This window comes from Zootoca vivipara, chromosome 6 (genome assembly GCF_963506605.1).
Source record: "Zootoca vivipara chromosome 6, rZooViv1.1, whole genome shotgun sequence".
NCBI lineage: Eukaryota > Metazoa > Chordata > Lepidosauria > Squamata > Lacertidae > Zootoca > Zootoca vivipara.
In genome coordinates, this window is record NC_083281.1 from 33,661,848 (window position 1) to 33,688,869 (window position 27,022).

General features: G+C 48.3%; 2 protein-coding genes across 7 annotated transcripts in view; one reads left to right on the forward strand and one right to left on the reverse strand.

Annotated features, from left to right (window-relative positions):
- The window catches only part of SYTL1 (synaptotagmin like 1), a 33,082-nt gene extending 17,749 nt beyond the window's left edge, over positions 1–15,333 (forward strand). For all 4 annotated transcript variants that reach the window (XM_035120274.2, XM_035120275.2, XM_060275761.1 and 1 more), the window contains 11 exons: positions 484–532; positions 3,317–3,380; positions 4,020–4,111; positions 4,897–5,025; positions 6,564–6,730; positions 7,173–7,275; positions 7,812–7,973; positions 11,219–11,297; positions 13,060–13,159; positions 14,140–14,345; positions 14,782–15,333. In XM_035120274.2, the coding sequence (XP_034976165.2) occupies positions 484–532; positions 3,317–3,380; positions 4,020–4,111; positions 4,897–5,025; positions 6,564–6,730; positions 7,173–7,275; positions 7,812–7,973; positions 11,219–11,297; positions 13,060–13,159; positions 14,140–14,345; positions 14,782–14,921 (1,291 nt within the window). In that variant the 3' untranslated portion in view covers positions 14,922–15,333. The remainder of the gene's footprint in view (positions 1–483; positions 533–3,316; positions 3,381–4,019; positions 4,112–4,896; positions 5,026–6,563; positions 6,731–7,172; positions 7,276–7,811; positions 7,974–11,218; positions 11,298–13,059; positions 13,160–14,139; positions 14,346–14,781) is intronic.
- Positions 15,334–15,412: 79 nt separating this feature from the next.
- The window catches only part of MAP3K6 (mitogen-activated protein kinase kinase kinase 6), a 49,247-nt gene continuing 37,637 nt past the window's right edge, over positions 15,413–27,022 (reverse strand). For all 3 annotated transcript variants that reach the window (XM_035120269.2, XM_035120267.2, XM_035120270.2), the window contains 9 exons: positions 25,273–25,420; positions 23,209–23,380; positions 21,976–22,185; positions 20,336–20,441; positions 19,594–19,843; positions 18,648–18,757; positions 17,932–18,044; positions 16,852–16,928; positions 15,413–16,026 (listed from right to left, as the gene is read on the reverse strand). In XM_035120269.2, coding sequence (XP_034976160.2) covers positions 15,882–16,026; positions 16,852–16,928; positions 17,932–18,044; positions 18,648–18,757; positions 19,594–19,843; positions 20,336–20,441; positions 21,976–22,185; positions 23,209–23,380; positions 25,273–25,420 — 1,331 coding nt within the window. In that variant the 3' untranslated portion in view covers positions 15,413–15,881. The remainder of the gene's footprint in view (positions 16,027–16,851; positions 16,929–17,931; positions 18,045–18,647; positions 18,758–19,593; positions 19,844–20,335; positions 20,442–21,975; positions 22,186–23,208; positions 23,381–25,272; positions 25,421–27,022) is intronic.

Here is a 27,022-nt window from a genome sequence, read left to right on the forward strand (position 1 = left end):
GTTTGCCTGTATGTAAGCAGGGGGCAGATTCCTGCAAAGAAATATAGAGTTTAGCAAACCAAAGATTGAATACATGTCTTTATCTCCTTTCTGCACTGGCGGAATGTGTTTGTGATAAGGCTGTGGTCTAAGTTCATCAGAAAGTCAGTGAGCATTAGCTGAGATTGGCATTGGGGGTTAGACCAGAGATCTGCATGACTCCCAAGTTAATTATCAGCATCCTTTTATATGCATAAATGTGTTTATATTTGAATGTATTTTTATTCATGGCTAAGAATATTGGGAACTGTACTTTACCCCTCAAAGAGCTACAATTCCCAGCAATGTTAACAAACTACAGACCCTAGGAGTTTTTGGGTGTGGGGTGTGTGCTTCAAACGCATGAGGTGGGTGCAGAACTTGCTCCTAGGAGAAAGAAGAAAATAATTTTATGAACCAGAGAGCTTTCACCTAAAGAGTAGAAATCTCTCCATTTCTTCATAGGCTCCCAAGTGAGACAGATCCTCAGCCATCCATGTCTAAAGAGACTCAGGTGAGTTCCCTTGGCTGGTGGGGTGAGCTTCACTGTGATAACAAAACCTATTCAGCGGGGGGGGGGGAGGAAATAGGAATATAGAAATCTGTGTTACACCACTGGCCCATCTAGTTCAGTACTGTCTGCACTGACTGGCAGCAGCTGCCCAGCTTTTCAGACCAAAAGGTTAGTCCCGCTCAGAGTAGATCAATTGAAACTAATGGACAAGATTAATTTAGGTCTGCTAATCCTAGGGGGTCTACTCTGATTTCAATTTAGTTGGGTACGACCCCACAAGTCTTTTCCAGCCCTACCTGCAGATGCCAAAGATTGAATGAACCTGGGACCTTCTGCCCACAAGGCAGATGCTGTAGTGCTGCGCAACAAGCCTTCTCCTCATTTCCCATTTATGGAAGGGCATCTAACATTCCAAGTGGGTTTTGATATTGGGGCTTGTGTTGTGTTTCAAAACAAAGTCCTGGAGCAGCACCTAGCACATTTTGAACATAAGGAGAGTCATACTGGGTCGCACCAAAGGCCTGTCTACTTTTTCCACAGTGGCCAATATTGTCCTCTCCCACTTACGTTCCCCAGCAACTGGCATACTGTCTAGAGGCAAGGGGGTAACTAGCTTGTCTAGCAGCTCTTGATAGCCAGGCCTTTAAAGCCTATTTGAAACACATGCTCTGCCCGCTGCCTCAGCAGGAATCCTGGAAATTGTAGTTTACTCTTCACAGTCCTGAAGTTCCCGGCACTCTTAACAGATTGTAGTTCCCAGGATTCCTTGAGAGGAAAAATAAAACATGCTTTTGAACGTGTGTGTGCCGCCTGAGTCGGACCGATGGTCTGTTTGGCACAGCACTGTCTATTCTGACTGGTAGCTGGTCTCCCAAGTTCTGCTGTGGTCCCTGGCCTTTTGTCTTAGCATTTTTGCAAGAGATGACAAATGCTGAACCTGGGGCTTCCTGCATGCAAGTGTGTCGCTGCCACTGAACTGTGGTCTCTGCTATTGGTTAGACACAAGCTCAGCGGTTTCTGCTTGAGATAAAGGCCAGCTTGAGCTTCCCAAATAATAAATCAATTTTATCTGTTGTTTTGTGTGTGTTTGTGTGTGTGTTTGTGTGTGTGTAAATAATTATCTGTGACCAGAGCCAGAGCCAAAATAGGGGTGGGATCTGTTTTCCCTCCTTCTGTCACGGCTTCACTCTCTCTTTCTGCCCCTCCTTGCCTTTCAGGCTGCAGGGAGAAGGATGTGAGGCAAAGGTATGACCTGATAGCTTGCAGAAGGCTTTTGAAGATTGCGAGGGGGGGCATGCCCACCTCCAGGGCTGGCCCTGCACATTTTTCAGCCTGAGGAATAGGACACGGTGGTTCCCCCTGCCCAAATTTCCCCATCTATGTTCAGAAGGCAGCTGAATCTAACGCCATACCTTGGCCACATATTTAAAGTGCTCTTATTACCTGTTAACCATAGGGTTGCCAGACTCAACAGAGGACAGGACTTCTGTGCCTTTAATTGCCCTGCTCTCTTTTGAGTCTGGAAACCTTACAAGAGAAACCAGCAGACCCTTTGCTTGGAAATTAAACAGAGGGTCTGCTGGTTTCTCTTTAAGGTTTCCAGACTCAAAAGAGAGCAGGGCCATTAAAGGCACAGAAGTCCTGTCCTCTATTGAGTCTGGCAACCCTAGTTAACAGTCATAGCTTCCCCCAAAGTATCCATGGAGTTGCCGTTTGTTAAGGGTGCTGAGAGTTTTAGGATACAAGCCTATTCCCTTCGCAGGGCTACAATTCCCAGAGTCTCCTGGGAAGAGGGATTGCCTCTGGGAATTTTAGCTCTGTGGGGGGGGGGATAGGGGTCTCCTAACAGCTTTCAGCCACCTTAACAAAAAAACCAGGGTTTTTTAACAAGGAGCTGTGTGCTTTAAATAGATGGTGTGGTTGTGACCAGGCTCTTAAACCTGATGTGCAATGAGGTCTCCAGGGTTTGTTCGGTTTGTAGGTGGGCAACAGCATGGGGAGGGATGCTTGGGCAAAAATGCCTGTGCTCCTTCTCTGAGTCGGCTCGCCGCCTCTTGACTGCGGTCATCGCTGCCTCTTTTCTTGCCCTCTCTCTGTGTGTCCCACCCACGCAGCCACCCAGAGGAAGAGCACAAGCGGGGTGGGTGGGGGTTGGCATTCTCCCATCTCCATGCTGTGTTCATGCTACGAGAGGATTTCCAGGGATTGGCAAAGGGCTGCCCTGCAGGGGCTGGCCCTTGGTAGATGTCTGATGATGCCAGCTCATTCTGACCCTGCCAATAGGTCAGTGGGGAGCAGGCAACAGAATGGCACCAGCTGTTGGTGCTCCTGAAAATTTCAAGGCTCAGATTTGGCTCCCTGAATGAAACTTCAAAATGAACATGCTTTTAAAAAACAACCCAGTTCCTCATTTTGAGAACCAGGCTTCCTAAAACCTACAGGGAGGAGAAGGCTGGTCTTTGTTTGCATTACTCTGAATGCAGAAGGCAGCAGTTGTTGTTTTTTTAATGTTTTTCACCTACAGATTGGTTGCCTGGGAGGTCTGAGGTGCTATCATTATCTGTGCTCCTTTGGCATGAGTGTCACAGATCTTCTTTCTGGAGGGATGGGTGACAGTAATTGATGCTGTTTGCATAGGCAGATAAGAATCCAAATACATTTCCTATTATCAGACCATTTGCAGCCATTAAACCCAGCTTGTGGCTTCTCTCTCTCTCTCTCTCTCTCTCTCTCTCTCTCTCTCTCTCTCTCTCTCTCTCTCTTTCTTTCTTTCTTTCTTTTTAGATGGCTGACTTGACTCTGCAAGATGTGATCCAGTCCCCAGAGCAGATGCCTGAAAACAAGCCAGGTAAAATAACAGCATCAACAACAGCACCACCACACACAGGGTGGTATTCAACTACATTTTACTCAAGAGTAGACCCATTGAAATTCATGTGCCTAACTTGGCCATGTTCATTAATTATGATGGGTCTACCCTGCGTAACACATAGTTGAATACCACTCACATATTAGAGTGTGTGCATGCGTGAGGAAAAGCAGAGGTTAAGCAAACTGGACTATTATTGAGATGGTGATTTCTGAAGACCCAGGGCAGGTTGCAGCACACTTTAATTCAGTTCTGCCTCCCTGAAAGGTGTGTGTGACATGCAGCACAGTGAAGCTGAGGTTCTCAGGCTCCTGCAATTTACTGCCTTGTACAGCATCATGGCTGATTGAGCTACCCATCAGGAAGACACTGGTTCGAATTTCACCACAGACCATTCATGGTGAAGTGGCTTGATAATGCCACAGCCTCTTAGCCTCAGTCCTTCAGCAGTATTATAGGAGTCGCCTACTGGGTTGTTGTAAGCATAGCAAGAAGACGGTGTTTCTGAAGCTCTTTGGATGCTTGGAAGCATGATGCCTTGCTATGTATTTGTTCTATTTCAATCTTGCACAGAACTGAGTTTCTATCCCTCCCTAATGCCCCTGTCTTTTAATGCAGAGACAAGCGACTCGTTTAGTAGCCTCAGCTCAGAGACTGGAGAAGAGGACCAGCAGAACATCAGAGTGCCAGCCATCATGGTCACCATGCAGGTAGGAGGTGTTGCTAGGCAAGTGAATAACATCTTCCCTCTGGACCCAGGGGTGGGCAGCCTGCAGCCCTCCAGATGTTGTTAGACTGCAGCTCCCATCAGCCTCATCCTGCAAAGCCAGTGACCAGGAATGATGGGAGTTGTAGTCCAGCACTATCTAGAGGGCCACAGGCTCCCCACCCTTGATTTGAGCACTGTGTACTCTAAATAGAGGCCTGAGGAAACACAAGCCAAGTAAAAGCCATCATGTGTCCTGTCATGTGCATAGGACTTGAGACTCTGGGTTAAGATTTATGCTCTGCCATGGAGAAACTGAGGGCTGTTTTGTTTATGTCATCATAGAATTATAGACTTTTCTCTGCCTCAATTCCCAGCCTGGAAAATTGGGAACAACCTGTCCTTCTACTGGAAAGGTTGAGGGTTGTTGTTTAAAAAAATCACTCCTGCGGCACGGAAAGTTCAGCTCTGCCTGCAGCATTGGTATTTGAGTAGCTCTCGTACTCAGTGGTGTCCTGCAATTCAAAAGTCCAGAAATTGCCTTGTTATTCATAGGTGCTACATTGTAGGAAGGCTGTGAGGATAAACTCCCGTTTTCCTAATTGTTTTCCTAGAGTCATAGAGTTGGAAGGAACTCTTAAGGGTCATCTAGTCCAACCCCCTGCAAGGCAGGAATATTTTTGTCCAATGTGGGGCTCAAACCCATGTGGTGAGGTGTGGTGTGGTGAGGTGAAGAGTCTCATACTCTACCAACTGAGCTGTTGTCTACCTTGTCTTTTGCATCCTTAGAGCAACGAGAGTCTTGAAAATGGCCAGGAAAGCACTTTGGATACATCACCTCCAAAGAACAATGCAATGGGTTCCCGGAATAAACTGATGAGCACCAGTTCCTCGTTTTCCAGTCTAAGCTCATCCACAGTATGTGACTGGGGAGGGGTGAGAGGAGCAGTAGCTCAGTGACAGGGGCAGCTTTTAGTAGTGCAGCGCAGGGACTCTTCCAAGCCTCTGGAAATCGCTTCTGCGCATGCCCAGATGCCGAAAATCGCTTCTGCGCAGGCACGATTTTCAGCATCTGGGCATGCGCAGAAGCGAATTCTGGTATCGCGCTGCACCGGTCTGGCCCACAGAGGATCTCTGTCGGAGTGATCTGGCCCATGCCCGGTAAGCTTTGCCGCCCCCTGTTCTAAACCTTCTCTTCTGGATGTCTTCCAAGCAGATGCAAATTCTAGAAGGTAGGAGCTCAACCCCCCCCCCCCCGGCTTTTCTAGCTTTCTGTTCAGCTATGTTCTGTGTGACCTTGGAGTCAAGGGAGAAGGGGAGCTCAATGCAGAGGGACTGTGAAGCTGTCACAATGTCCTCCCTGTCCTCTCCTTCAGATCCTGAACTCAAATTGTGTCCCTCTGCACCCAGTCCTGTATTTGGAGGGCTCCCTGCCTCTGGGTCTTCTTCTTCACTCAAGCCTCCTATGTCTTCCACCTCCCAGCTTCCTCCCTCCTCTGATCTGTCATTGTCCTTGCCACCAACCCCACAGTTCATACAATTGGGAAGTGTGCGCAAAAGTGCATAAATGAACACGACACACACAAATACATTATATTAGGGGAAATTTCTTGGACGAATGTGTATGCTAGGCATTTTTCACATGGACTTTAAAAAAAAGCAGACTGATGTGGAAATGGGGTGCACTGAATTTAAGATTGGAAAAATACAGAAATAGAGAAAAACCAAAAGAGGTAATTCTGTCCATTGCTAGTCTCCAGGAGGATCTTCTCTTTTGGAAGTAAAAGCACAGATTTTTTTTTTAAAAGGTAGGGCAGTGAGGGTAGAAGGAGACAAAACTGTACAAAGAAAACCATAGAATCATAGAACTGTAGAGCTGGAAGGGACCATAAGGGTCATCTAGTCGAATCAGCTGCAATGCAGGAATCTTTTGCCCAGCGTGGGGCTCAAACCCACGACCCTGAGATTAAGAGTCTCATGCTCTGCCGACTGAGCTACGCACCCTTTTAAAGGGAGGTTGTCACCTGCCGTGGGGTAGGCATCTGATTGGTGAATAGAAAAGGTTTTATTTCAGAAATCCCTGTGGAAATTGCCGTTAAGGCTACAGAAAATAAATTGGCTCCAAAGGCCCATCGGGCTTAGAGGAATAGATTTCTAGTTTCAGAAGTCAGATTTGCATTTCCCCTCTGCTCACACCAAGGATTACCCCCCCCTTTTGTTTCTTAACGAGTAACGAAGTATTTTATGGCAACCAAGAGCAGGACTCCTTTGCACAGGGTACACTTGGGAATCATGAACACTTTTATATGGTCTCTTTCATTTTTGCCTGTGAAGGCTCATTATGGAGAGCTCTGGGCTCATCCCGGAATCCCCTGCTCTCCTGTCCCTCATCCATGCTCTCTGTTGGGATCCTGCCTCTTCCTGTTTTGACCCTGATCCCGCCTGCTTTGTTGCAGATGAGTGGCAGCATGATGAGCGTGTTCAGCGACAACGATGTTGGAAATGTGGACGTCCGCGGCTGCATCCAGTTCTCCCTGCAGTATGACTCCAGGAAGAAGGCGCTGCATATTCAAGTCATCCAGTGCCGAGACTTGGCTGAAGCCAAGAAGCAGCGATCGGATCCGTAGGTTTGGGGTTGGGGGCTTAGAATTGTAGAGTTGGAAGGTGCCCCCAAGGGTCATCTAGTCCAACCCCCTACAATGCAGGAATCTCAGCTAAAACACCCATGACACAGATGGCCACCCAACCTCTGCTTGCTCTTAGCTGTCACTTGTCGGCTTCCGTGCAACTCCCTTGATCTAGCCAAGCAGCAAAAGTATTGCGGGTGGGTTTATAGAGCAGGTTCAGGGAACACCAAACCCAGGGGCCAAATGGGGCCCCCGAGCCCTTTCTGTTTGGCCCTCTCCCCAGCCCTGCTTTGTGCCCCAAGAGTTTTTGCCTGGCTGGAATGTCTGATGACGCCTCTTGCTTGTCTGGATGGAACCTATGTGATTGCATGTAGAAATTAGCTTATCTAAGCACACCAAAGTAGCATTTACACCGCTGCTCTGCCCTCTTCCTCCCAGGTACGTCAAGTCCTACCTCCTTCCCGACAAATCCAATCACAGTAAGAGAAAAACTGCTGTGAAGAAGAGGAGCCTAGATCCCATCTTCAACGAGACCCTTAAGGTGAGGGTTGTCGCTCCTAGTGGTGTGTGAGCACTGTACGGAGGATATGGATAAATTCAGTCCCATGCAGAGAGAGGGGCAGCCAGGTACACTTGCCCTGGGCCTTGGAGGGCTAAGCTGGCTGGGGGGGGGGGTTGCCAGGGGTCTGCTGGACTTACATTGTCATGCCAAGAATGCCGTTTTCCCCAGCCGATGGGGGACTCCTGCCCTGGGCCTCAGACAAGCTCTGCATGGGCCTGTGTGAACTGGAAAGGGTTCAGAGGAAGACGGTCAATGGGGTATGGGAAAAGAGTACTGTGAGGATGGGCATATGCTCCGGAGAAGGGAATGCCAGACAGCGAATAGGATACCACTCTTTAAATATCCAGACTACCCCCATGCAAAAGAGGGCTTGGCTGCCCCAGGCGGCAGGACTATATCTTACGAACTTAACTTGCAGAAGGGTGGATTAGGCTAGTTCCCATTGTTTTGTTTCATTCTCCCTTTTCTTCCTTCTCTCCTCTTCCTGCCCTCCGGCAACATTCCTGGCTTTGCAGTACAAGATTGATAAAGCTGATCTCCAGGGCCGGATCCTGAACCTCTCTGTCTGGCATCACGATACCTTGAGCCGAAACCTCTTCATGGGAGAAGTGGAGATTGTGTTGAATTCCTGGGACTGGAGCAACACGAGTCCTCAGTGGTTCAACCTCCAGCCTAGGGTGAGTTTCCTCCATACAGAAATTGCAAAATGGTATAAACAAGACCAATAAACATCTAAACGATTCTGTCGTAAGGCAAACAAGCAAAACTACAGCAACCAATGGTCCTGGCAACAGTTCCCTCACCCTATTTCACTGATGGCGGCTCACACATTTTCCCTTTTTGCCCAACTCCCTCATTTTTAGCTTACTAGGGTGCTGCTTTATACTGAGTCCAACCATGGCTCTATCCAGCTCAGCAGTGACTGGCAACAGCTCTTCAGTGTTTCAGGCCAGGGTCCTCTCCCAGTCCTGTCTGGCAACCACAGGGGTTGGGCCTGGAACCCTCTGCATTCAGAGCAGTTGCTGTGTCACTGAGCTATGACTGTGCCCATTTGGACACCTCTTTTGCTAGCAGAGTGACTGGGAGAAAGCAGACGGAGTTCAGGGAGACAAGAAACTGGTCACAGTTTACCGCTAACAAGCTGAACAGAATATGGAGCTTGTCTTTCCTAGGTCAGGGGAGAAACTACTCCGAACAACTTTTTCCTCCCATCTCCTCCAACTTTCAGGTCTCAATCAATTTCTGGCTTCAAATTATTATTATTATTAAATTATCCACTGACAGCTAACTCCCAGACTGGCTAGAACATGCAGCCAATCGGAGTCTGCGGTCATCCAGACCAGTTACAGAATTATCCCTGTGTCACACACGGAGTCATCTCTGCTTCGTGTTTCCAACACATTTAACCCAGGGCTGGGCAACACTGAGTGACACATGACCTGAGGGGGGGGGGAGGATTTGTGTGTCTGTGTAGTGGGGTGCAAGCTGGCAGTGGGCACAGCCATAGCCTAAAATGGGTGGGGCCACTTTTTTTCTCCCAGCCACAGGCTTTATGCCAGACATCCCCAAACTTCGGCCCTCCAGATGTTTTGGACTACAATTCCCATCTTCCCCGACCACTGGTCCTGTTAGCTAGGGATCATGGGAGTTGTAGGCCAAAACATCTGGAGGGCCGCAGTTTGGGGATGCCTGCTTTATGCCATATTGAGAACAAACTGGGCCCTGGTTTCCCATTTGTTTTGCAAGCAGCGTTGGAAATGTCACCTCTCCCCAAAGCCAGTTCACTCAGGCTCATGCACTACTGCAGGTAGACTGTGGAGGTGGACACAGGAGGGTTTAAGACGGCATAACCGATTCCACTGCATGGAGTGCTGAGCCTAGGGGGTGCCACAGGGTGCCGCAACTGTGATATAGTGCATTGAGCAGAACGGAAGGCTGCGGGTGGGAAGCCTTATCCTCCCGTGAGTTTGCCTCATTCCCTTTTAAAGCCGTCCAGGCTGGTGATGATTGCTGTGTTTAGCAACTCCCTTGATCCCCATGATGGAAAGGTGTGTCTGTGAAGGGCTCAGTGCGATGCAAGTCATCCCTGCAACCCTAGCGGCAGCTGTGCTCGTTCCACAATAATCGAAAGGGCTTGCTGCATCAGTAAGCTGGTGCAATCGGTCTCGGAGAGCCGTTGCGTAAACCCCCACAAACTGTCACATACTTTTTCTCCCCGCCCCAAATGCACCTCTTCCTCTTGAGCATTTCAAAACCTGCTTCTGGAAAATCGCCCAGTACAATACTCAAGACACCACTCAAGGCTTGGCCTGTCCCATCATTGTGTCTTAAACTAGAGAGTGATTAAAGCTTTGTTCTCCTTTCTTAAACACCCAGGACTTTTTGCTGCTGTATGGGTCAGCAACTGAAGGCCCAGGCCCAGGCCAAATCTTGGCCCCTCAAGGGGTATCTCTTTGATTCAGAGCTGCCATCACAAGAGGAGGCGAAAGAATGCTCTTTGTGTTTATTGTTCTATCTATCTCCCATCTTTCCTCCAAGAAGCTTCAGTTCTCCCCGCTCCCCATTTTCTCCTCAAAACAGACCTTTGAGTAGGGTTGCCAGACTCAATAGAGGACAGGACTTCTGTGCCTTTAATTGCCCTGCTCTCTTTTGAGTCTGGAAACCTTAAAGAGAAACCAGCAGACCCTTTGCTTGGAAATTAAACAAAGGGTCTGCTGGTTTCTCTTTAAGGTTTCAGACACAAAAGAGAGCAGGGCAATTAAAGGCACAGAAGTCCTGTCCTCTATTGAGTCTGGCAACCCTACCAGTGAGTTAGGTTAGGCTGAGAGCTGGTGAATGGGCTGCCCAGTGGGCTCATGGCTGAGCCCTGGTCTCCCAGCACTCGAACCACCACACCAGATTCTCTGGAGTCCGGACTGAATAGCAACAGAAGTTGCAGGAAGAATGTTAGAAAGTGGATGGCTTTGAAAGAATACGGGTCAAACTTACGGAGCATAAGTATGCTTTGGAGCAGGATGGGAGAGGGCTCCTGCCCTCGGGTCCAACTTGCAGGCTTCCCATAAGCATCCTGGTTGACCACAGGATGCTGGACTAGATGGGTGACTGGCGGGATCCCACAAGACTCATCTTACATTCATCTCAAAGAGTAGCAAGGGGGAGCCTTAGTCCATCATTCCACATGCCTTTCTCAGTATGGGCCTCCAGCAAGCACCGTACTCCAGCAAGGATATTACTGTATGTGTTTATGCGATAAACCAGGTCAGATCATTGGTTCTCCTAGTCTGCTGGCAGGGTCTCATGCAGAGGTCTGTCCCATCCTACCTGTTGCCTGGGCCTTCTAACTAGAGATGCAGGGGACTGAGCCAGGGCGGACGCACATCAGGTTTCCTGCCAGTGCGCTCCCCCCCTTAAAGTGTGGCGTTAGATGGGAGTCTGAGCCTTGACTTTGCACCCTTTGATATGCCCCCTCTGAGAAGTCTAGTGGCTATGCAGGGTGGCATTTGCTTTTCCTGAGTTTCTTCCTTCTCTTTTGATTTTAAGAATACTCTAATAGCTTTCTGTGCCAAAGGCATATAGGAAACTACTTTATACCGAGTCAGCCCGTTGTTCAGTCTAGCAGCTAGCTCAATACTTTCTACTCTGACTGGCAGCAGCTCTCCTGTATTCCAGGCCAGGGACATGGCTTGCCTTACCTGGAGATTGAAGCTGGAACCTTCTGCATACAGGGCGGATGCTCTTCCGCTAAGCTACAGACCATCCTCTACTCTTTTAATTGCAAAATGTTTAATGCAAGATGTTCAATTGACCATGCAGGAACCTCCCATGTGGGTGTTGCTGTTCCATCACAGAGGGAGGAAGTGACACAGGAGTTTTTCTCCCACCCCCCACCTTTTGTGATGGATTTCCTTTGCTTCTTTCCCAGACCCCAGTCACTCCTGATGCTCTCTGCAGCCGTGGCATCCTCAACCTGGCATTGAAGTTCATCCCGGCTGGATCTGGAGGTGAGATCAAGGCCCTGTTTCTTCCAGGCCTCCAAACAGCAGCACCACCCTCTGGGTTTTTGGATTGGGGTGGGAAGATTTCTGCAAGCCCCTCCCCCGACCTGGCCGGTGGACATTTATTAGCCCAATTTGACTTGGCCGGGGGGGGGGGGAATTCTTAAAGAAATATGGGAATCAGCCAGCCACAAACCAAAATGATGTTCCAGAATCTAAGACTTAAGGGAAAGGTGCTGGGAGGTGAGAGGCTGGGGGAAGCTGGAGGAATCCTAACTTCCTTCAACCCTACAGAGCAGGCACCCCCAAACTCGGCCCTCCAGATGTTTTGGGACTACAAATCCCATCATCCTTGACCACTGGTCCTGTTAGCTAGGGATGATGGGAGTTATAGTCCCAAAACATCTGGAGGGCCGAGTTTGGGGATGCCTGCTATAGAGGCTTGTAGACAGAAAACTCTTGATGACGGACGATCTGCCGTGTACATTGGGTGCAAGGGTGAGTTGTTGTTGCTGTCTTACATATTATTGACAGCAAAGGAATTCGGTTGGTCTGGTGTCTTTGCGAAGACAACATGCCAAATGTTCACCCGCCATCTCTGTGCCTTCGCCTATATTAGCTGGACTATTGGAAGCCCAAAGCGATTTTGTTTATTATATTTACATACCACTCCTCCATCCATTTTCCTTATTGGACAGTTCAGCAGAGTAACTTGTAAAAAAGCTAGAAAAAGGGAGAGAAGGAAAGAATAGGCAGATGAATTATAGCCTGATAGAATCAGGGAATGGAATGTCCCAGAGAGGTCCTGATGTGGCTACAGCCCCATTGACCTAAATTGTGTTCTGAGGGATTATCTGAACTGGGCAATTATTTGTTTCAAATGTGTGTGTGGAACATAGGCATCTGCCTTATACTGAGTCAGGCCTTTGTCTGCCTAACTCAGTGTTGTTCACACGGAGTGGCAGCAGCTCTCTGGGGTTTCAGGCAGGGTTCTCTCCCAGCCTTACCTGGGACTTTCTGCATGGATCCTTGGCGGATGGTCTCCAACCAAGATATGGCCCTTCCTTAGGGGTATTGCCTTTCTGCTGTACTTGGCATTCACGGCGCCTTGACCAAAAAAAAAACCCTCATAAAAATATTGGTATAATAAAAACCAAATGCCACAGTTAAAATCGAGAGAAGGTATCGTTCTACATAAATAGCAACCATAAATGCAGCAGTTTGGCTAGGAGCAGACAGAGCAACCCAGCAGAAGGCTAAGTAAATAATAGGATAGGCTTTGCCCGATATTCAAAGGTAATGAAGCAGATCTCACTAGGGAGGGAACTAGTCCATCCATGAAACTACAGGACTGGTCACCTACCTAACCTCTGCAGGTATGGTCTACCTCCTCTCAGTGATGTCAGCTGCTTGAAAAGGTTCATATGGGGTCGAGTGACCTTCCAAGTACCCTGGTCCCAAGCCACTTAGGGTAGGGGTGGAGAACCAGATATTTTTGGGACTCCCTTAACCCTGGACCAGCATGGCTAATGGTCAGGGTTGACAGATATTAAATTCCAGCAGCATTTGGAGACCACAAGTTCCCCATCCCTGATTTAGGGCTTTAATCAGCTTAAGAACCAATAGCAGTTTCATCTGTCTTGGATCCAGCTGTCAGCAGGAGATTCCAGCTACCAGAAGGATTAGATCTAAAATTCGGTAGGTGTTGGGTCGGAAGAGATGGTGCTTGGCCTCTGAATCCACCTTCATTGTCACGGCTTTCTTTCAGGGGAAGGGCTTCCTCCCACTGGCGAGCTTCACATCTGGGTGAAGGATGCGCAGAACATTATTCCCCAGCGGGGCAGCACAGCAGACTCATTCGTTCAGTGGTAAGTGCCTGTTGCTCTTGGGTCTCTGCCAGATTACCTGTCTATTGAGCATGCATCCTGATCTGTTTGCGCAGCTTGCAAAGGGGAGCTCAGTTAATGCTGGTTATTTATTGAGCATTCATTCTGACTGGTGTGCGTTATGCAATGTTGCGTCAAGCCGTTGCCATCCCACACTTCCCAGTGAATTTCGCAATCACTTTCCTTGTTGCAAAAAGCCCAATTTTGGAATGGGGAAGAGGGTTGTTGCAACAGCACCAAATCAGCTTTTAATTAGGCAATCTGGATTTGCCAGGATATGATTGGATCCCATCCACAAATACCCTGTTTCTCATATTTTAAGGCATCCCCATAAAATAAGCCATAGCAGGATTTTTAAGCATTCGAGGAATATAAGCCATACCCCGAAAATAAGACATAGTGATAGGAGCAGCAGCAATGCCGGCCGCGGCAGGAGGAGGAGGAAAAAAATAAGACATCCCTTGAAAATAAGCCATAGTGTGTTTTTTTGAGGAAAAAATAAATATAAGACATGTCTTATAATATGAGAAACACGGTAGCAGCAATCTGGAATTGTCCTTAAGCCCTCTTGAAGTGGGGAAGGGGCTAGGGTTAATGGAGGGGAAGGGGTGGTTCAAGTGCTAAGCAGGGCATTGCATGCGGCCTGATGTATGTGTACAAGTGCACATTTCCCGCTTTGGACTCTGAGTGGGCAATCACAGTTTGGTTTTTAGAATGAGCTCCTTGCCTATAGAAAACCAGCACAGCAGGGAAACAGCTCTGGTGGGCCTGCTCTCCTTGCCTGGCTAGTTTTCTATTTGCAGGGAGTCTTTTTGTTTCCAAGGAGGAACCTTCTGAACTACAGTCCATCACCTGCGCTGGGTTCTCTCCCAGTCCTACCTGAAGATGAAGGGCTTGAGCCTGCAGTCAAAGCAGGTCCTCTAGCCACTAAGCTGCAGAACCTTCCTTGCCTCCCCTTGCAGCTACATCCTCCCTGATGACAGCAAGGTGAGCCGGCAGAGGACCCGCATCGTGAAGAAGAGCCTCAGCCCCACTTTCAACCACACCATGGTTTATGATGGGTTCCAGGCCAAGGACTTGGCTGAGGCATGTGCAGAGTTCACCATCTGGGACCAAGAGACATTCTCTAAGCAGCAGCTCGGAGGCATCCGGCTCAGCCTTGGCACCGGTGAGGCAGCAGCGTGTTGTGGGAATGTTGGGTTTTGAGTTTTAGACTGTGTTTGTGTGTGTGTTTTGAATCTGCACCTTATTGAGGGAGGGGAAATGAGCCAGGTGCTGGATTCCAGATTAGAGGGGGCCCTTAGTACAATGTCCCCCAATCCCTCAGTTGGGTTATGTAGGCCTGGTTAAACAGTAACAGAGTTCTGGTTGGCAGTGGAGAGGGGGGCCAGAGACTCTCTCTTTTAACTTTCCACAATGGCTGAGTGTTGTGGGAAATGTAAAGGGTTCCCACCAAGAGGTGATGAGAGTATTGGAGGGGGAACTGTTTAATGGAGAGGTGGGCAGGGCAGAGGGTGCCCAGAAATGCCACATTTCTGTCTGATGGTCACTACAAGCAAGTGGGCCCCGGGTGACTGATTCAGAGCCCTTCTGCTTCCACACAGGGAACAGCTACGGCCTGCCAGTCTCCTGGATGGATTCGACGGAAGAGGAGCGCCACGCCTGGGAGATGGTGTTCAAGCAGCCTGGGCAGTGGGTGGAAGCGAGCCTTCCTTTGAGGACCAACTTGAACCCTAGGACTTAATCCCAAACTACAGCAGGACACCCATTCTTGGGATGATGGAGGAAAAGCTGATTGGCTTCCCCAGCAGCAGCCTACTGGATGCAAATGAACAGGCCCAGAGTCTCTGTAGGACTTGCAACCACAGTGGTTGCTGAAGGGCAGCCTCTGGCAGGGGGAAAATAGATTTGGCGCCAGGAGCCCATGGGCAAGTTCAGCCTGGGCTGGCTGCTCTCTCAGACTTAAGGAGGGAGGTGAGCAGGTCCAACTCTTAAAAGGGACTTCTTTGAAGGCCTTGCGATGGTTTTCACACTGTACTTTAGGGGAGACCAAAAGATGCCCCATGACAAGAACCATGCTGTCGCTATGTCCCATCGCCTCCCTGATCTCCTCCACATGCTATTGACATTAACAAGAGGCAGTGTCATGCTTTGTTTTTTTAAAAAAAACTTTATTTACTTCCTCCATCCTGGGCATTGCATTTCCATCCTTGTTGGTATTACGGCAAAACCTGAACAATCCCACCGTTTCCTTTCTGCCGTCCAGTGGAACACCCAGAGTATCATTTCCCAGCCTCAATGGCTGCTACACTAATGACTCCTGGAGCCATGTTTTCTGCAGCAGGCCAGAGAAGAATCGCAGTCCAGCACAGCTGTGAACGATGCAATCGGGGCTTTTCCCACTGCTGACTCTGAAGCAACCTTCCACCTCTTGCAGGTTAGCTCAGAATCTCCCTACCTCTCTAATCCAGGTCACAGGACAAAGCACCCTTTGTCTTCCTTTGTCTCAAGCCGAGAGAGAACTGCAGATTTTGGCAGTGCCACAGAAATAGTCTCCTCCAGACGTGATTTGCTTGAGGTGCCAGAATAGAGCAGTACCACCTTCCCCATCACCATCACTCAAGGGATAAATGGAAAGTCAGTTCACATCACCTCTGTGTGAGGGCAGGTCTGGAATCTTCTGCTTACTTGTGGGGAAGAAGGTTTATGCCAACCAGAGTCTGCTGTCCTCCAGGCAGATTAAGGGCTTCCCTTGGCCTGGCTCTCGCTCCACTTCGGGCTGTAACTTCTGGCCGAGTGTTTGCCGGTGCTCCAAGATGGCTTTCCAGAGGCGGCACACCATCCCCCCTCTGCCGAGAAAACACCATAGAAAGACTCAGATGGTGAACATGCTATATTGCGCCTCTCAGGTCGTTCAGCCAATGTGACTTGCAGTGCTCCAGGTGACAGGGCACAGAAGATGCCATCCAAACACCTGGACCACTCAGAACTCAACTAGACACAAGGCGGTGATGCTTTGTACACAACTTGAATCAAGTGCCTTAACCTGTCAGCTGCTGCTTCCTAAGTAGCCTCAATGATAATGGGGTTTCAGCTTTATAAGAGGTAGCAGCACTTAGATTGCAATCCCTCTGAGCATGGATACTCAGGTTCCAGGCCTCCCTCCTGGGCTAACTGCAACTAAATTCCGTAACTATAATAAATAGCAAAAAATAAACAAATTCTGCTTAAAATAATCATGCAGGCAGAAGTTTGGATGGTTTTTTAAAAAAATCATGGGTTCTGCAAAGTGGTGAGAAAGGAGAGCTGCCTTTTGGGGGAGAGGAGCCAACATAAGTGCCTTACTAGATCTGATGGCGACTCTTCTGTGTTGTGTTGAAAATGGAGCCAAAACTACTCAGGGGAACAGTGGGATGTAATTATGCACTCTCCCCTTCTCATGGAATTGTGTACAAGGAAAACACATGGCTGCCTCGTGGACTCTGCATTTGCAGCAGCCCCATTTGACTGCTTTATTAAAAAGCGTGGAGGAATGCGCTGCACAAAGGCAGCCGTCGACTCACCGCCCAGACTTCAGTGAGGAAGGTACAGATCTGGGAAGTCCATTTTGCAACCCAGACTCAATGAATTTCTTAATCGCCCCTACCTGCCCACCTAAGCTGCCTCTCACCTACCTGATACGGGTGTACCGGAGGTCGTCAGGCGTAGCACAGTTGAGCAAGTCAGGCAGGGTGAAGCCATGGTGTGAGAGCTAGGAAAGAGAGACATGCAATTGCTTTAGCTGTGGCTGGCCAGAGAACAGGGAAGGTGACAGACACCTACCCACTCCAGAGAAACAACCTCTCTGGCTGAGGAAGAGTGTTGTGCAATTATTATTCTTATTTATTTATTCTTATCAACTGTCTATATTGCCCTTCATCCAAGGATCACAAGGCTGTTTACAATATAAAACCTCAAAAATACATAACACAGTCACAAACCAAAAACATACCTCTCCTCAGTTTTAAAGGCCAGAGACAGTTTAATTAGCCACAGAGTAATATTTTCGTGTGGCACCTAAAGATATGTAATAAAGGCACCAGGCGAACCTCCTCAGGGACAGCATTCCACAAATGGGGAGGCACCGCAGAAAAGGCACTGACTCTCAAGATGACCAACCAGCTGCTTGGAGAAAACACCCACTTGTGATTTCCAGAAACTGCTTCTGACTATGAGTCAGTACATAGACTGTTGATAGCCTAGCTTCCCATGAACTTGTGTAATCCACTTTTACGGCCATCCCCGCTAGTGACCAACACCACATCCCATGGGAGCAAATTCTCTAACTTGCGTGAATAATAACTTCCTTTTGTCTGCCCTAAGTTTCCCAACATTCAACTTCATTGAAGAGCCCCAGGTTCTAGTATTATGAAAGAGGGAGAAAAACGTTTAATCTATTTTTTCTACACCATGCATGTCTTTACACACATCTACTATGCCCCTGCTTACTCATCTTGCCCCTGCCTGCCCAAATTAAAAATCCCCAGAACTTTTCTTCACAGGAGAGTTGCTCCAACCCCTTGATAATTTCGGCTGCTCTTTTCTGAAACTCTCCCAGCAAAAATGTCCCTTCTGAGTTAAGCCAACCCAATGACATTCCCTTCCCCCACCCCTACCAACTGCATTTAAAAGCAGGCACTTCTGCCTGGAGGCTGGGCCAAACCATGGAGCCAGGAGCCGATGCTTAAAACGCCCCCCTCCAAAAAGGAATCTACCGTTGCAATTGTGGCTTTGTCAGCCCCGTGTTTTTCCAACCACTCGGCGAGGATGGGATCTGCAGTCTCTTCTTCTTCTCTCTCCCAGGAATGCAATGGGGAAGTAGTGTCTCCTGGGAAAGCAGGTGAAAAAAGGAAGAGGTTTTTAAAAGGTTTCTTCAGTGCCTTGTGTGACCAACTTCTGCTTCCTAAAACCATAAAGTGTGATATTCCCACAGCACCTTGCTTTAGATGCGTTTTGATTCTGAAAGGCACCCAAACTGCTGCCCCTTGTGGGGAGCAGGGGGAGGGGGGAGAGAATAAGATGGTGGAACAGGGGGATAAAGATGCCACACACATCTCCAATGCCTGGAGAAGAGGAAGAATGAAGTGTGTGTGAGCGCACAAACACATTGTCCTATTCCATACTCCTGTGCATATGTATCACTCCATATCTGTGTGTGATGTTGCACAAGCACAGAACAGGATACTGGTGGCGAGAGCTGCTGCCAGTCAGTGTAGACTGCACCAAGCTAGATGAACTAACAGTCTGACTTGGCATAAGGCAGTTTCCAATGTTCCCACGGTTTCAAAATTAGGCTTTTCTCAATTTTGGCTGGGTCTATAATTTCAACTTGTTTAGCACAGAGGTTGCATAGCTCTGCTTACAGCTCCTCAGGATGGAGCAAGCTCAGGTGCCGATTCCAGCCTGAGCCTCCTGGTGCCAGAGACCTCACCTCTCAGCTTGGCTCCTCTTAGAGCCCAGGAATCTGCTTCCACACTCCACAATGCCTCCTGAAGAAGCTTCTGGCATTCCCGCTCCTTCTTCATCAGCTCCCACTGCAGCCTGGCAGGGCCAGAAAGGGTTAGAGAGTGAACTTGCTTGCAAGTGCATGCATAAAAAGATTAGAGTGGCGGTCGGATTGCTCTGCTAGTGTGTCCAACTGCGAAGAAGTAGTTTGCATTTGAGATGTTGGTGTTCCTGGCTGCCAGGGCAGTCACATCCTCTGCCCTAAAAATTCTCATCCTACTTAGGAGGAGTGGCTGGGATTATGCCCAAGTGATGTGTGGATTCCACACATGCTCAGAAACACTCTCCTTTAACGCTATGACACATATTTCAAAGACCAAACATTGGCACTGAAAACAAGTTGCTGTGATTTACAGCTTCTGTGGCTGAGCCCTGAATGTAGCTGCATAAGACAACCCTGTGCCAGCGAGTAGTCAACCTGGTGCCTGCTGGATGTTGCTGGACTACTATTTCCATTAACCCCAACCACTGAGGTCACTGGCCAGAGTGGTACTGTGTTCAGGTTCCTCTGGTAGTTTTACCATCAAGGCATGTGGGGACTCGATGGGCCTTTGACCTGAACCATCTGGGTTCTCCCTGTGCCGTTAATGGACTTGCTGGCTGGGGCTGGGCGGAACTAGACTCCAGCGACTACCGGTGACCACCATTCTAACACACAGCAGGAGGAGCTTCCTTGAGATGCTGCTGGACCCCAACTCCTATCAGCCCCAGCAAGCATGCCCAATGGCCAAGGATGATGGGAATTGTAGTCCAACAGAGTCTGGAGGGCCCCAGCTCTGCTCTAAAGCTCTCAAAAAATGGGGCAGAGGCCTGTTGTCCCTTTGCTGCTCACCCCACCCCAGCCTAGAGGAGGGAAGCCAGAAAGGGCTTACCTTCTCGTCTCTGCCTGAAGCTCATTTAGCTGGGCCATGAGAGGTAAACGGCCATTCAGGGAATGCTGGGAGTCCATCCAGCTGCTGCTGGTGGTGCCGATCCCAGAACTTGGTGTGTCCATGCTGTCCTTGAGGGCAAGGTCCTGGCTTTTCAAAGACTGCAGCCCCTGGGGCAACAGGCTCTCTTCCTCCTCATGGCTTGCGTGTTCGTGGCCTTCCTCCCGGGAGGACCATGGCTTCACCTTGAGTTCTGGAAAGGCAAAATGTGTGTGATAGAAGAGGGGCGAAGGGTGGGCAAGGCAGTTGCCCAACATAGTGGCAGACTGCGGTGCTTCCGCAGCTCAGTGGTAAGAGTGCATGCACTGGCATGCAGAAGGACCCCAAAGCTGCTCTCTGGCACCTTCGGTCAAAAAAGCACATTCCCAACCATTTGTCCCAGGAACACACACAACACACAAACATCCCGTGTGGTGCAGTGAGAGTGTTGGCTTAGGATCTGGGAGACTGTGGTTCAAATCCCCACTCAGCCATGCAGCTCCCTGGGTGACCTTGGGCCAGTTACTGCCTCCCAGGATAAAACGAGATGGGTGAGAACCACAAACAACACCTGGAGTTCCTCGTATGAAATGACAGAATATGAATGCAATATGCAATATAAACATCTTCCTCAGCTCCTCAGACCCGGAGAATTCCAGACTGTATTCAGACTGAGCCAACCTTCTATTCCACCCATTTCTCCTACCTGTCAAGAGGATGGTGAAAGCTGCCTGGACCGCCTGCCCCATGAGGTTATCCAAGGCGAACACCCAGTGAGGCTTGATCTGGAGCTTCCGCAGTGCCTGCTTTACCTGTGGAGGTGGGAGACAGGCTCAGGATGCATTGGGCCTCCTTCCTCTGCTTAGCTCTCTAGGCACCCCCCACCCTTGCCATTCTGGCTTCACCCAAAACACTGAATATAGTTGTCCCAGAGATGGCATTTCATAGGGTTGAGGGGGAGGACTTGTGGACGATCTAGTCCAGGGGTTACTAATCTTTTTGGACCAATCAGCACATTTTGAGAAAGCGCTGTGGCCTGCATTTTTAATTTTATTCCTGCCCTTTCAGATGGTAAGGGGACGCAGGTGGCACTGTGGGTTAAACCAATCACAAGGTCAGCGGTTCGAATCCCTGTGGCGGGGTGAGTTCCCGTTGCTCAGTCTCAATTCCTGCCAACCTAGCAGTTCGAAAGCACGTCAAAGTGCAAGTAGATAAATAGGTACTGCTCCAAGCGGGAAGGTAAACGGCGTTTCCGTGTGCTGCTCTGGTTCACCAGAAGCGGCTTTGTCATGCTGGCCACATGACCTGGAAGCTGTACGCCGGCTCCCTCGGCCAATAACGCGAGATGAGCGCCGCAACCCCAGAGTCGGTCACAACTGGACCTAATGGTCTGGGGTCCCTTTACCTTGAGATGGTAACTATCCCTCCTTCCTTTGTCTTATCTGCAAATTTGGTAAGGATTCTGTCCATCTAAGACCATCCTGGTGGGATCCATTTTTCTTAACTAGATCCCTAAGACCCATCAACTGCAGCCAAGAACTGGGCTCAGTTGAGCAGACATACACTTCAGCATTATGGGGAGGATAAAAGGTACCCCTGAGCACATGCTGAGGAATTTGAGGAGCGAGCTCTCAGCCTTTCTGCAGGCAAAAGTCACTCCGACTTCCCTTCTAAGTTTTCTTCATTTTAAATATGCAGAGATGAAACAACAGCAACAGTTTTTTAAAAATCTAACAGTCGGCAGTCAGATCCTGCAGCCCTTCAGATCCTGCTGGACTACAACTCCCATGACCACTGGGCCATGCTGGCTGGGGCTGATGGGAGCCGGAGTCCAACAGAATCTGAAGCAGCACAGGATCCCCATCCCTGGAGTGGTAAGAAAGCTGAATATTTATGATGCGGCCATGTCCGTGTACAAGAGAACTGAAACAGCCCTGAAGCAGTCAGCTCCCCATTGCTCTATAGATACCCTCCAGTGGAAACATATATGATGCTTGTGCTGTGTCATGATAGAACTTTCTCAAAGCCTGGTAAGCGCTTGGTGGGCTTCAGGTAGGAGGCGTGAGGGCCCTGCCAGGGTCCTAGGGCCCTCCTTCCTAAAGCTGGGCAAGAGTTTACCAGACTTTGAGAAGGAGATAGGAGGGCTCTAGGACCCTGCCAGAGCCTCACACCTCCTTCCCAAAGCCCGCTTAGGCTGGTGCTGTGAGGGCATTAAATGGCCTCGCATAGGGCAGCATATTACCAAGGTCTGCCCCTGAGCCCAGGGTGGCTTCCTGGGCACTGCAGCGGAACACCAAAGACACTTTTCATGAGGGATCCCGGCCGCACCGACCCAAGCCCACTTACGATGTCCTGGAAGGTAAAGAGGGGCGCTTGCAGCTGACAAAGGCTCAGGCCATCCGCCTGCAAGCTGGTCTGGATTTGGCGCAAGTCGTGAGCCAGCTGCTTGCGGTTGGGGGAGCGGATGTATCTCTTGAGGCAGGAGACCAGCTGGGCGATGTGGTCCAAGGAGACTGGGCTCTGAGGGGAAGGCGAAGGCGAAGGAGGAGGCCAGGCCTGGAGGAGACACACAACCGGAAACAAAACAGAACAGAGCTGAGGGCCAGGGGGAAAGCCATGGCACTGTGCCTGTTACCAAGTGTGGGAATTCTGCTTTGCCTCTGTTTATCATCTCTCCAGCAGGGATGGAATGATGGAGGCGCTGCAAGCCAGAAACATCCGGAGGCCTGCAGATTCCTCTTCCCCCAAACTAAAAGCCAGTGTGGTGTCACAGCTGGCATATTGGGCCTGGGAGACCAGAGATCAAGTCCCTGCTCAGCCGTGAGAAACTCACTGGGTGACCTGGGGCCAGTCACGGTCTCTTAGCCCCACCTACCTCACAGGGTTGTTGCGAGGATAAAATGGGGAGGAAGAGAACCATGCTTCTTGGAGAAAAGGTGGGATATAAATGCAAGATATAAAATAACTTGCACACTCCTCTCAGTTCCCCCTTTGCTCTGGGACTTGACATCCAGTGGCTACCCTACAATATTCATAATCAAAGGTGGGGTGGCACAAATGCTGGAGTTTCTCCCGCACCTTCCCTGGAGGTTGCTGAAGATCTGCATGAACCCTGAGGGAAGGCAGAAGCAAGGGAACCAGGCCAGGGAACACAAACACCAACAGCTCCCAGCTGGCATGAGAAGATTCTGCCAGTTTACTTTTTTATGTAATGTATTCGTTTTCATGTTTAAACTGTAAGCTGCCTTGGCGGAAAGGGGGTATATAAATCCAGAATAAATAAACTTGTGCTCCCAACACAGCTTCTCCAAGAATCCATAGGGAGGATGGGTTTTATTCATCTTCCATTTCTACATTTGGGGCTGAGGAAGGAAAAAGGAGACACATACACCCCGCAAGATTTGGCAACACTTTAATTCAGCCTTCCCCAGCCTGGTGCCCTCCTGGGTTTGTTTGTTTTTTGAACTGCAACTCCCATCAGCCTCAGCGAACATGACAAACTGTCGGGTATGTTGGGAATTGTAGTTCAACAACTGTCTGGAAGGCCCCTAAGCCCACAAAGGCCCGAGCGGTGCTTACCTCATCCTGGGCCTCAAAGAGCGCAGCGGCAATACTGGGCAACTCCTCTGTCAGGACCTTGTGGAGGGTGGCTCTCCGCTCGCTATCCTTCCTCAGCAAGAACAAGCAGCCGCTCTCCTCATGGGAGGAGGAGGAGAGGCTGAGGTCAACATTAAGAAGCTCCTCAGGGGCCCTGTGTAGACACAAAGCAATGGAGGGGACTGGATCCTGAAGGAACAGTGGTTGGGGATGGAGGGGTGGGAACCGCGGCCACTCTGGGGCAGCTGGCAATGTGAGCCATCCGTGAGAACGCAAGTTGTGCTGAATTCTTACCAGAAGCACAGGTAGGAAACCTCATTCAGAATTAGGGCTGCATGCCCTTCGTGGGTATCTTATGGGGGCCACATGCCAGAGCAACAAATGAGACTCCTTTCTGTATAGTAGGCTAACAGACAACAGCCCCCCCCCCTCTCTCTCTCACACACACACACACCCCTTTTCTCCATCCAGGCAAGCAAGAGGCATTGGAACCAAGGCGAGCGAGAGGTACCAAAGACCAGACTAAGGATTCTCAGGCCATATCTCTCACCAACAAATTATACAAAGTATCACTGTGGTGATAATGTCCTTTTTATATATACTGTACAAAGAAATTGCCAAATTATTCAAGGGGTGCAGGGAGCACAAAAAGCCTTGAGATGGCAGTGCAGCCACCCCTGCTTTAAATTATTTCTGTTGTCATTTGGAAGTGTGTGGACATTGCAGTATCGTGAGGAACTGTGGAAAATATTAGGAACATGTGCCCCTCCAGATTGTTGTCTCAGAAAGCCTGGCCAGTCATCCGGGATAATGGATGTTGCAATCCAACAATGTCTGAAGGGCCAGACATTGCTCATCCCTGTGTAAGGGAATCAACGTTCCCCAGGAACAAATCCAAAAGGTTGTCACTGCTTTGGCTTGATTTACCTAGCTAAAAGTATAGAGTGCATCTGCTCACTTGTTAAGAACAGAAATCATATAACCAGGGGGAAGAAGCGACAGAAGAAGAATGGAAATATTTTAAGTTATATTTAAAAAATATGTAAAAGTTATATATTAAGATCAGAATTAGGCTAAAAATAAACTGTGGAAATTATGAACATGTTAAGTGTAAGGTGTAAAATAAGGTTACATAAGGTGATTAAATTGGTATAGAAATTGCTAAAAATATGTATGTTAAAGAACCACAGTGGACGGGAACCCGAGGGGGTTCCTACATACAATGTGAAAGGAAAAAGTAATAAGTAATTTGTTTTTGTGTGTTTATTTTTTTAGTGTTTTTATTGTAGTGTTTTCTTTTTGTGTGTTTTTCTTTGTATTCTGAAAAAACCTAATAAAAATTATTATTAAAAAAAGAACAGAAATCATATTGTGACTTTTTGGAGAGTTCAAAAGACATCACTGCTATGTTATCACATTAATGCTGGTACTGAAAACTCGTAGTGACAGGGGCAAAGGGTTGCCACCAGGTGGCGGTCAGATCCTTCTGTATTTTCTCAGCCACCAATTTTGTGCACAACCTGACTAGTTTAGAACCAGTATCAAGGCTAAAGAAGACGAGCCAGCAATTTTGGCTAGACCGTTCATGATATTTACCCTTCTGGCCAAAACCGCCATTTGAGAGAAAGGTGGCTTTCATTTCTTTGCCTCCTCCGCTTGCTGTTTTTAAAAATAGCATCTTTGTTTTCTTTTTCTGTCTTGTATGCTGGGGAGCCTGTGCCTGATGGCAGAAGTTTTCCACACGTGTGGGGCCACAAATATTAAAGTGGCTGCCAATTGACACCTCCTGGACCAGGAGCAGCAATGCAGCTGCAGCTCAGGCACAGGCAGGTTTCAAGGCAGCCAAGTGGAGGCAGAGCTAAGGTCCATCATCACTGTGGCAGTGTGGATAGGCAGGAGAGCACACCAAGTTTCCAAGTAGGTTAAATCGCCTGTTCAGACACCAATACTTTTGTGGAGCCTCGATTCCATAGGGCACAAGCTGCACTGTAAACCTGCCCGAGTGAAGCTCCCCACTCCCTGCTTCCCTTCTGCTCCAGGCCTTACCTGAGATAGGTGGGCCTCTGAGCCACTTCACTGGTGCTCCGAGACAGAAAGATGTTCAAGGACTGCAATGACGAAGAACGTTTCTGGGACTCGCCGATACCCTCTGCTGAAATCGACCTTTCTGGCACATTTGGAGGAGACAACTCGTCTGTAGGGAGAAGAGAGAGGAGTGCAAGGCTGGCAGCAAAGTAATGCCGAGGCACCTCCCAAACAATCAGGAGCCCCAGCCTGGCTTGGCTCACAGATTAATAAATAATAATTTATTATTTATACCACGCCCATCTGGCTGGGTTTCCCCAGCCACTCTGGGCGGCTTCCAACAAAATATTAAAATACAATAATCCTTCAGATATTAAAAGCTTCCCTAAACAGGGCTGCCTTCAGATGTCTTCTATTTTTTTTTTAAACCTTTATTGAATATTAAAATTACAAAAGAAAATACCAAGACAAGAAAGCAAATGAAAAGTTAACAACCAAAGAATACAAAGGAATACATGAAACAAATACAGGTTATTCAACAATTCAAAAATCAAAACATTATTAAATAAGCTTCTAAGTCTCAGTATCCCCGGACTGATTCTTTACAATCCTATACCAAAAATCCAAAACTATGAAGGAACTAGGAAGAGGAAACGGATAAACAGAAGAGAGGAAACGAGACATCCAAGGTAAGTCAATAGGGAGGGGAGGGGAAAGAAATGAAAAGGGGTGGGAAGGGAGGGAAGAAACAGAAAAAGATAGGCGAAAGGTAAGTAAAACTAAAAGGGATAGTTAAGAGAGGTAGGTGAAATTCCGACTTCCAAACACTTATAGTCGGTTCCCTTACATAATTACGTTCTGCTAGGCTGCTCCTTATCTTGACCTTAGAATACATTTATTCCCTTTCCATTTCCTTATTTCTTATTGTCTTGTGCTTCTTAGTCTAAACATATCACCACCTTAGTGCTTATCTGTTGTTTATAAAAGTGATCCTCCACATATTTCCATTCTTCTTTAATTTTTTGTTTTGGTATTCCTCTAATCAAGGCGGTTAGTTTTGCTAGGGTCATGTATTCGGCTAATTTTATATACCACTCCTGAATTGTTGGGATCTTATCTCCTTTCCAATTTTGGGCAATCAGTGCCCTGGCTGCCGCGCAGGCATAAAGTAATATATTCTTCCTATCCTTCGGTATGTCCCCAGGTATTATGCTCAACAGCAGGATCTCAGGCTTTTTTTCAAAGGTAAATTTGAGCATTTTTTTCAATTCTTCGTATATGTCTGACCAATAGATGCTAATCTTGCAACACCTCCACCAACAGTGAAAAAAATCTCCCAATTTCTCCTTACACTTCCAGCAATTATTTTGATCGTTCCTATAAATTTTAGCTAATTTGGCTGGGGTCAGGTGCCATCTGTATACCATCTTCCATAGATTTTCTCTTATCGCCATGCACGCTGAAAAATTTATGTCCTCGTTCCAGAGTTTCTCCCACTGCTCAACAAAGATTACCCTTCCTATATCTTGAGACCATTTTATCATTGTGTGTTTAACCATCTCATCCTTCATTTCCCACTCAAGTAAAAATTTATACAATTTGGCCAATGGTTTATCCCGATTTTCTAATAACAATTCCTGCAATTTCGATCTTTTATCCTCAAAACCTACTGCTTTGTGTTTCCTAAATATCGATTGCACTTGAATATAATGATACCAACTTTGGCAATATTGTTCAACCTCAGCATATGATTTGAGCTCGTACTGGTTAT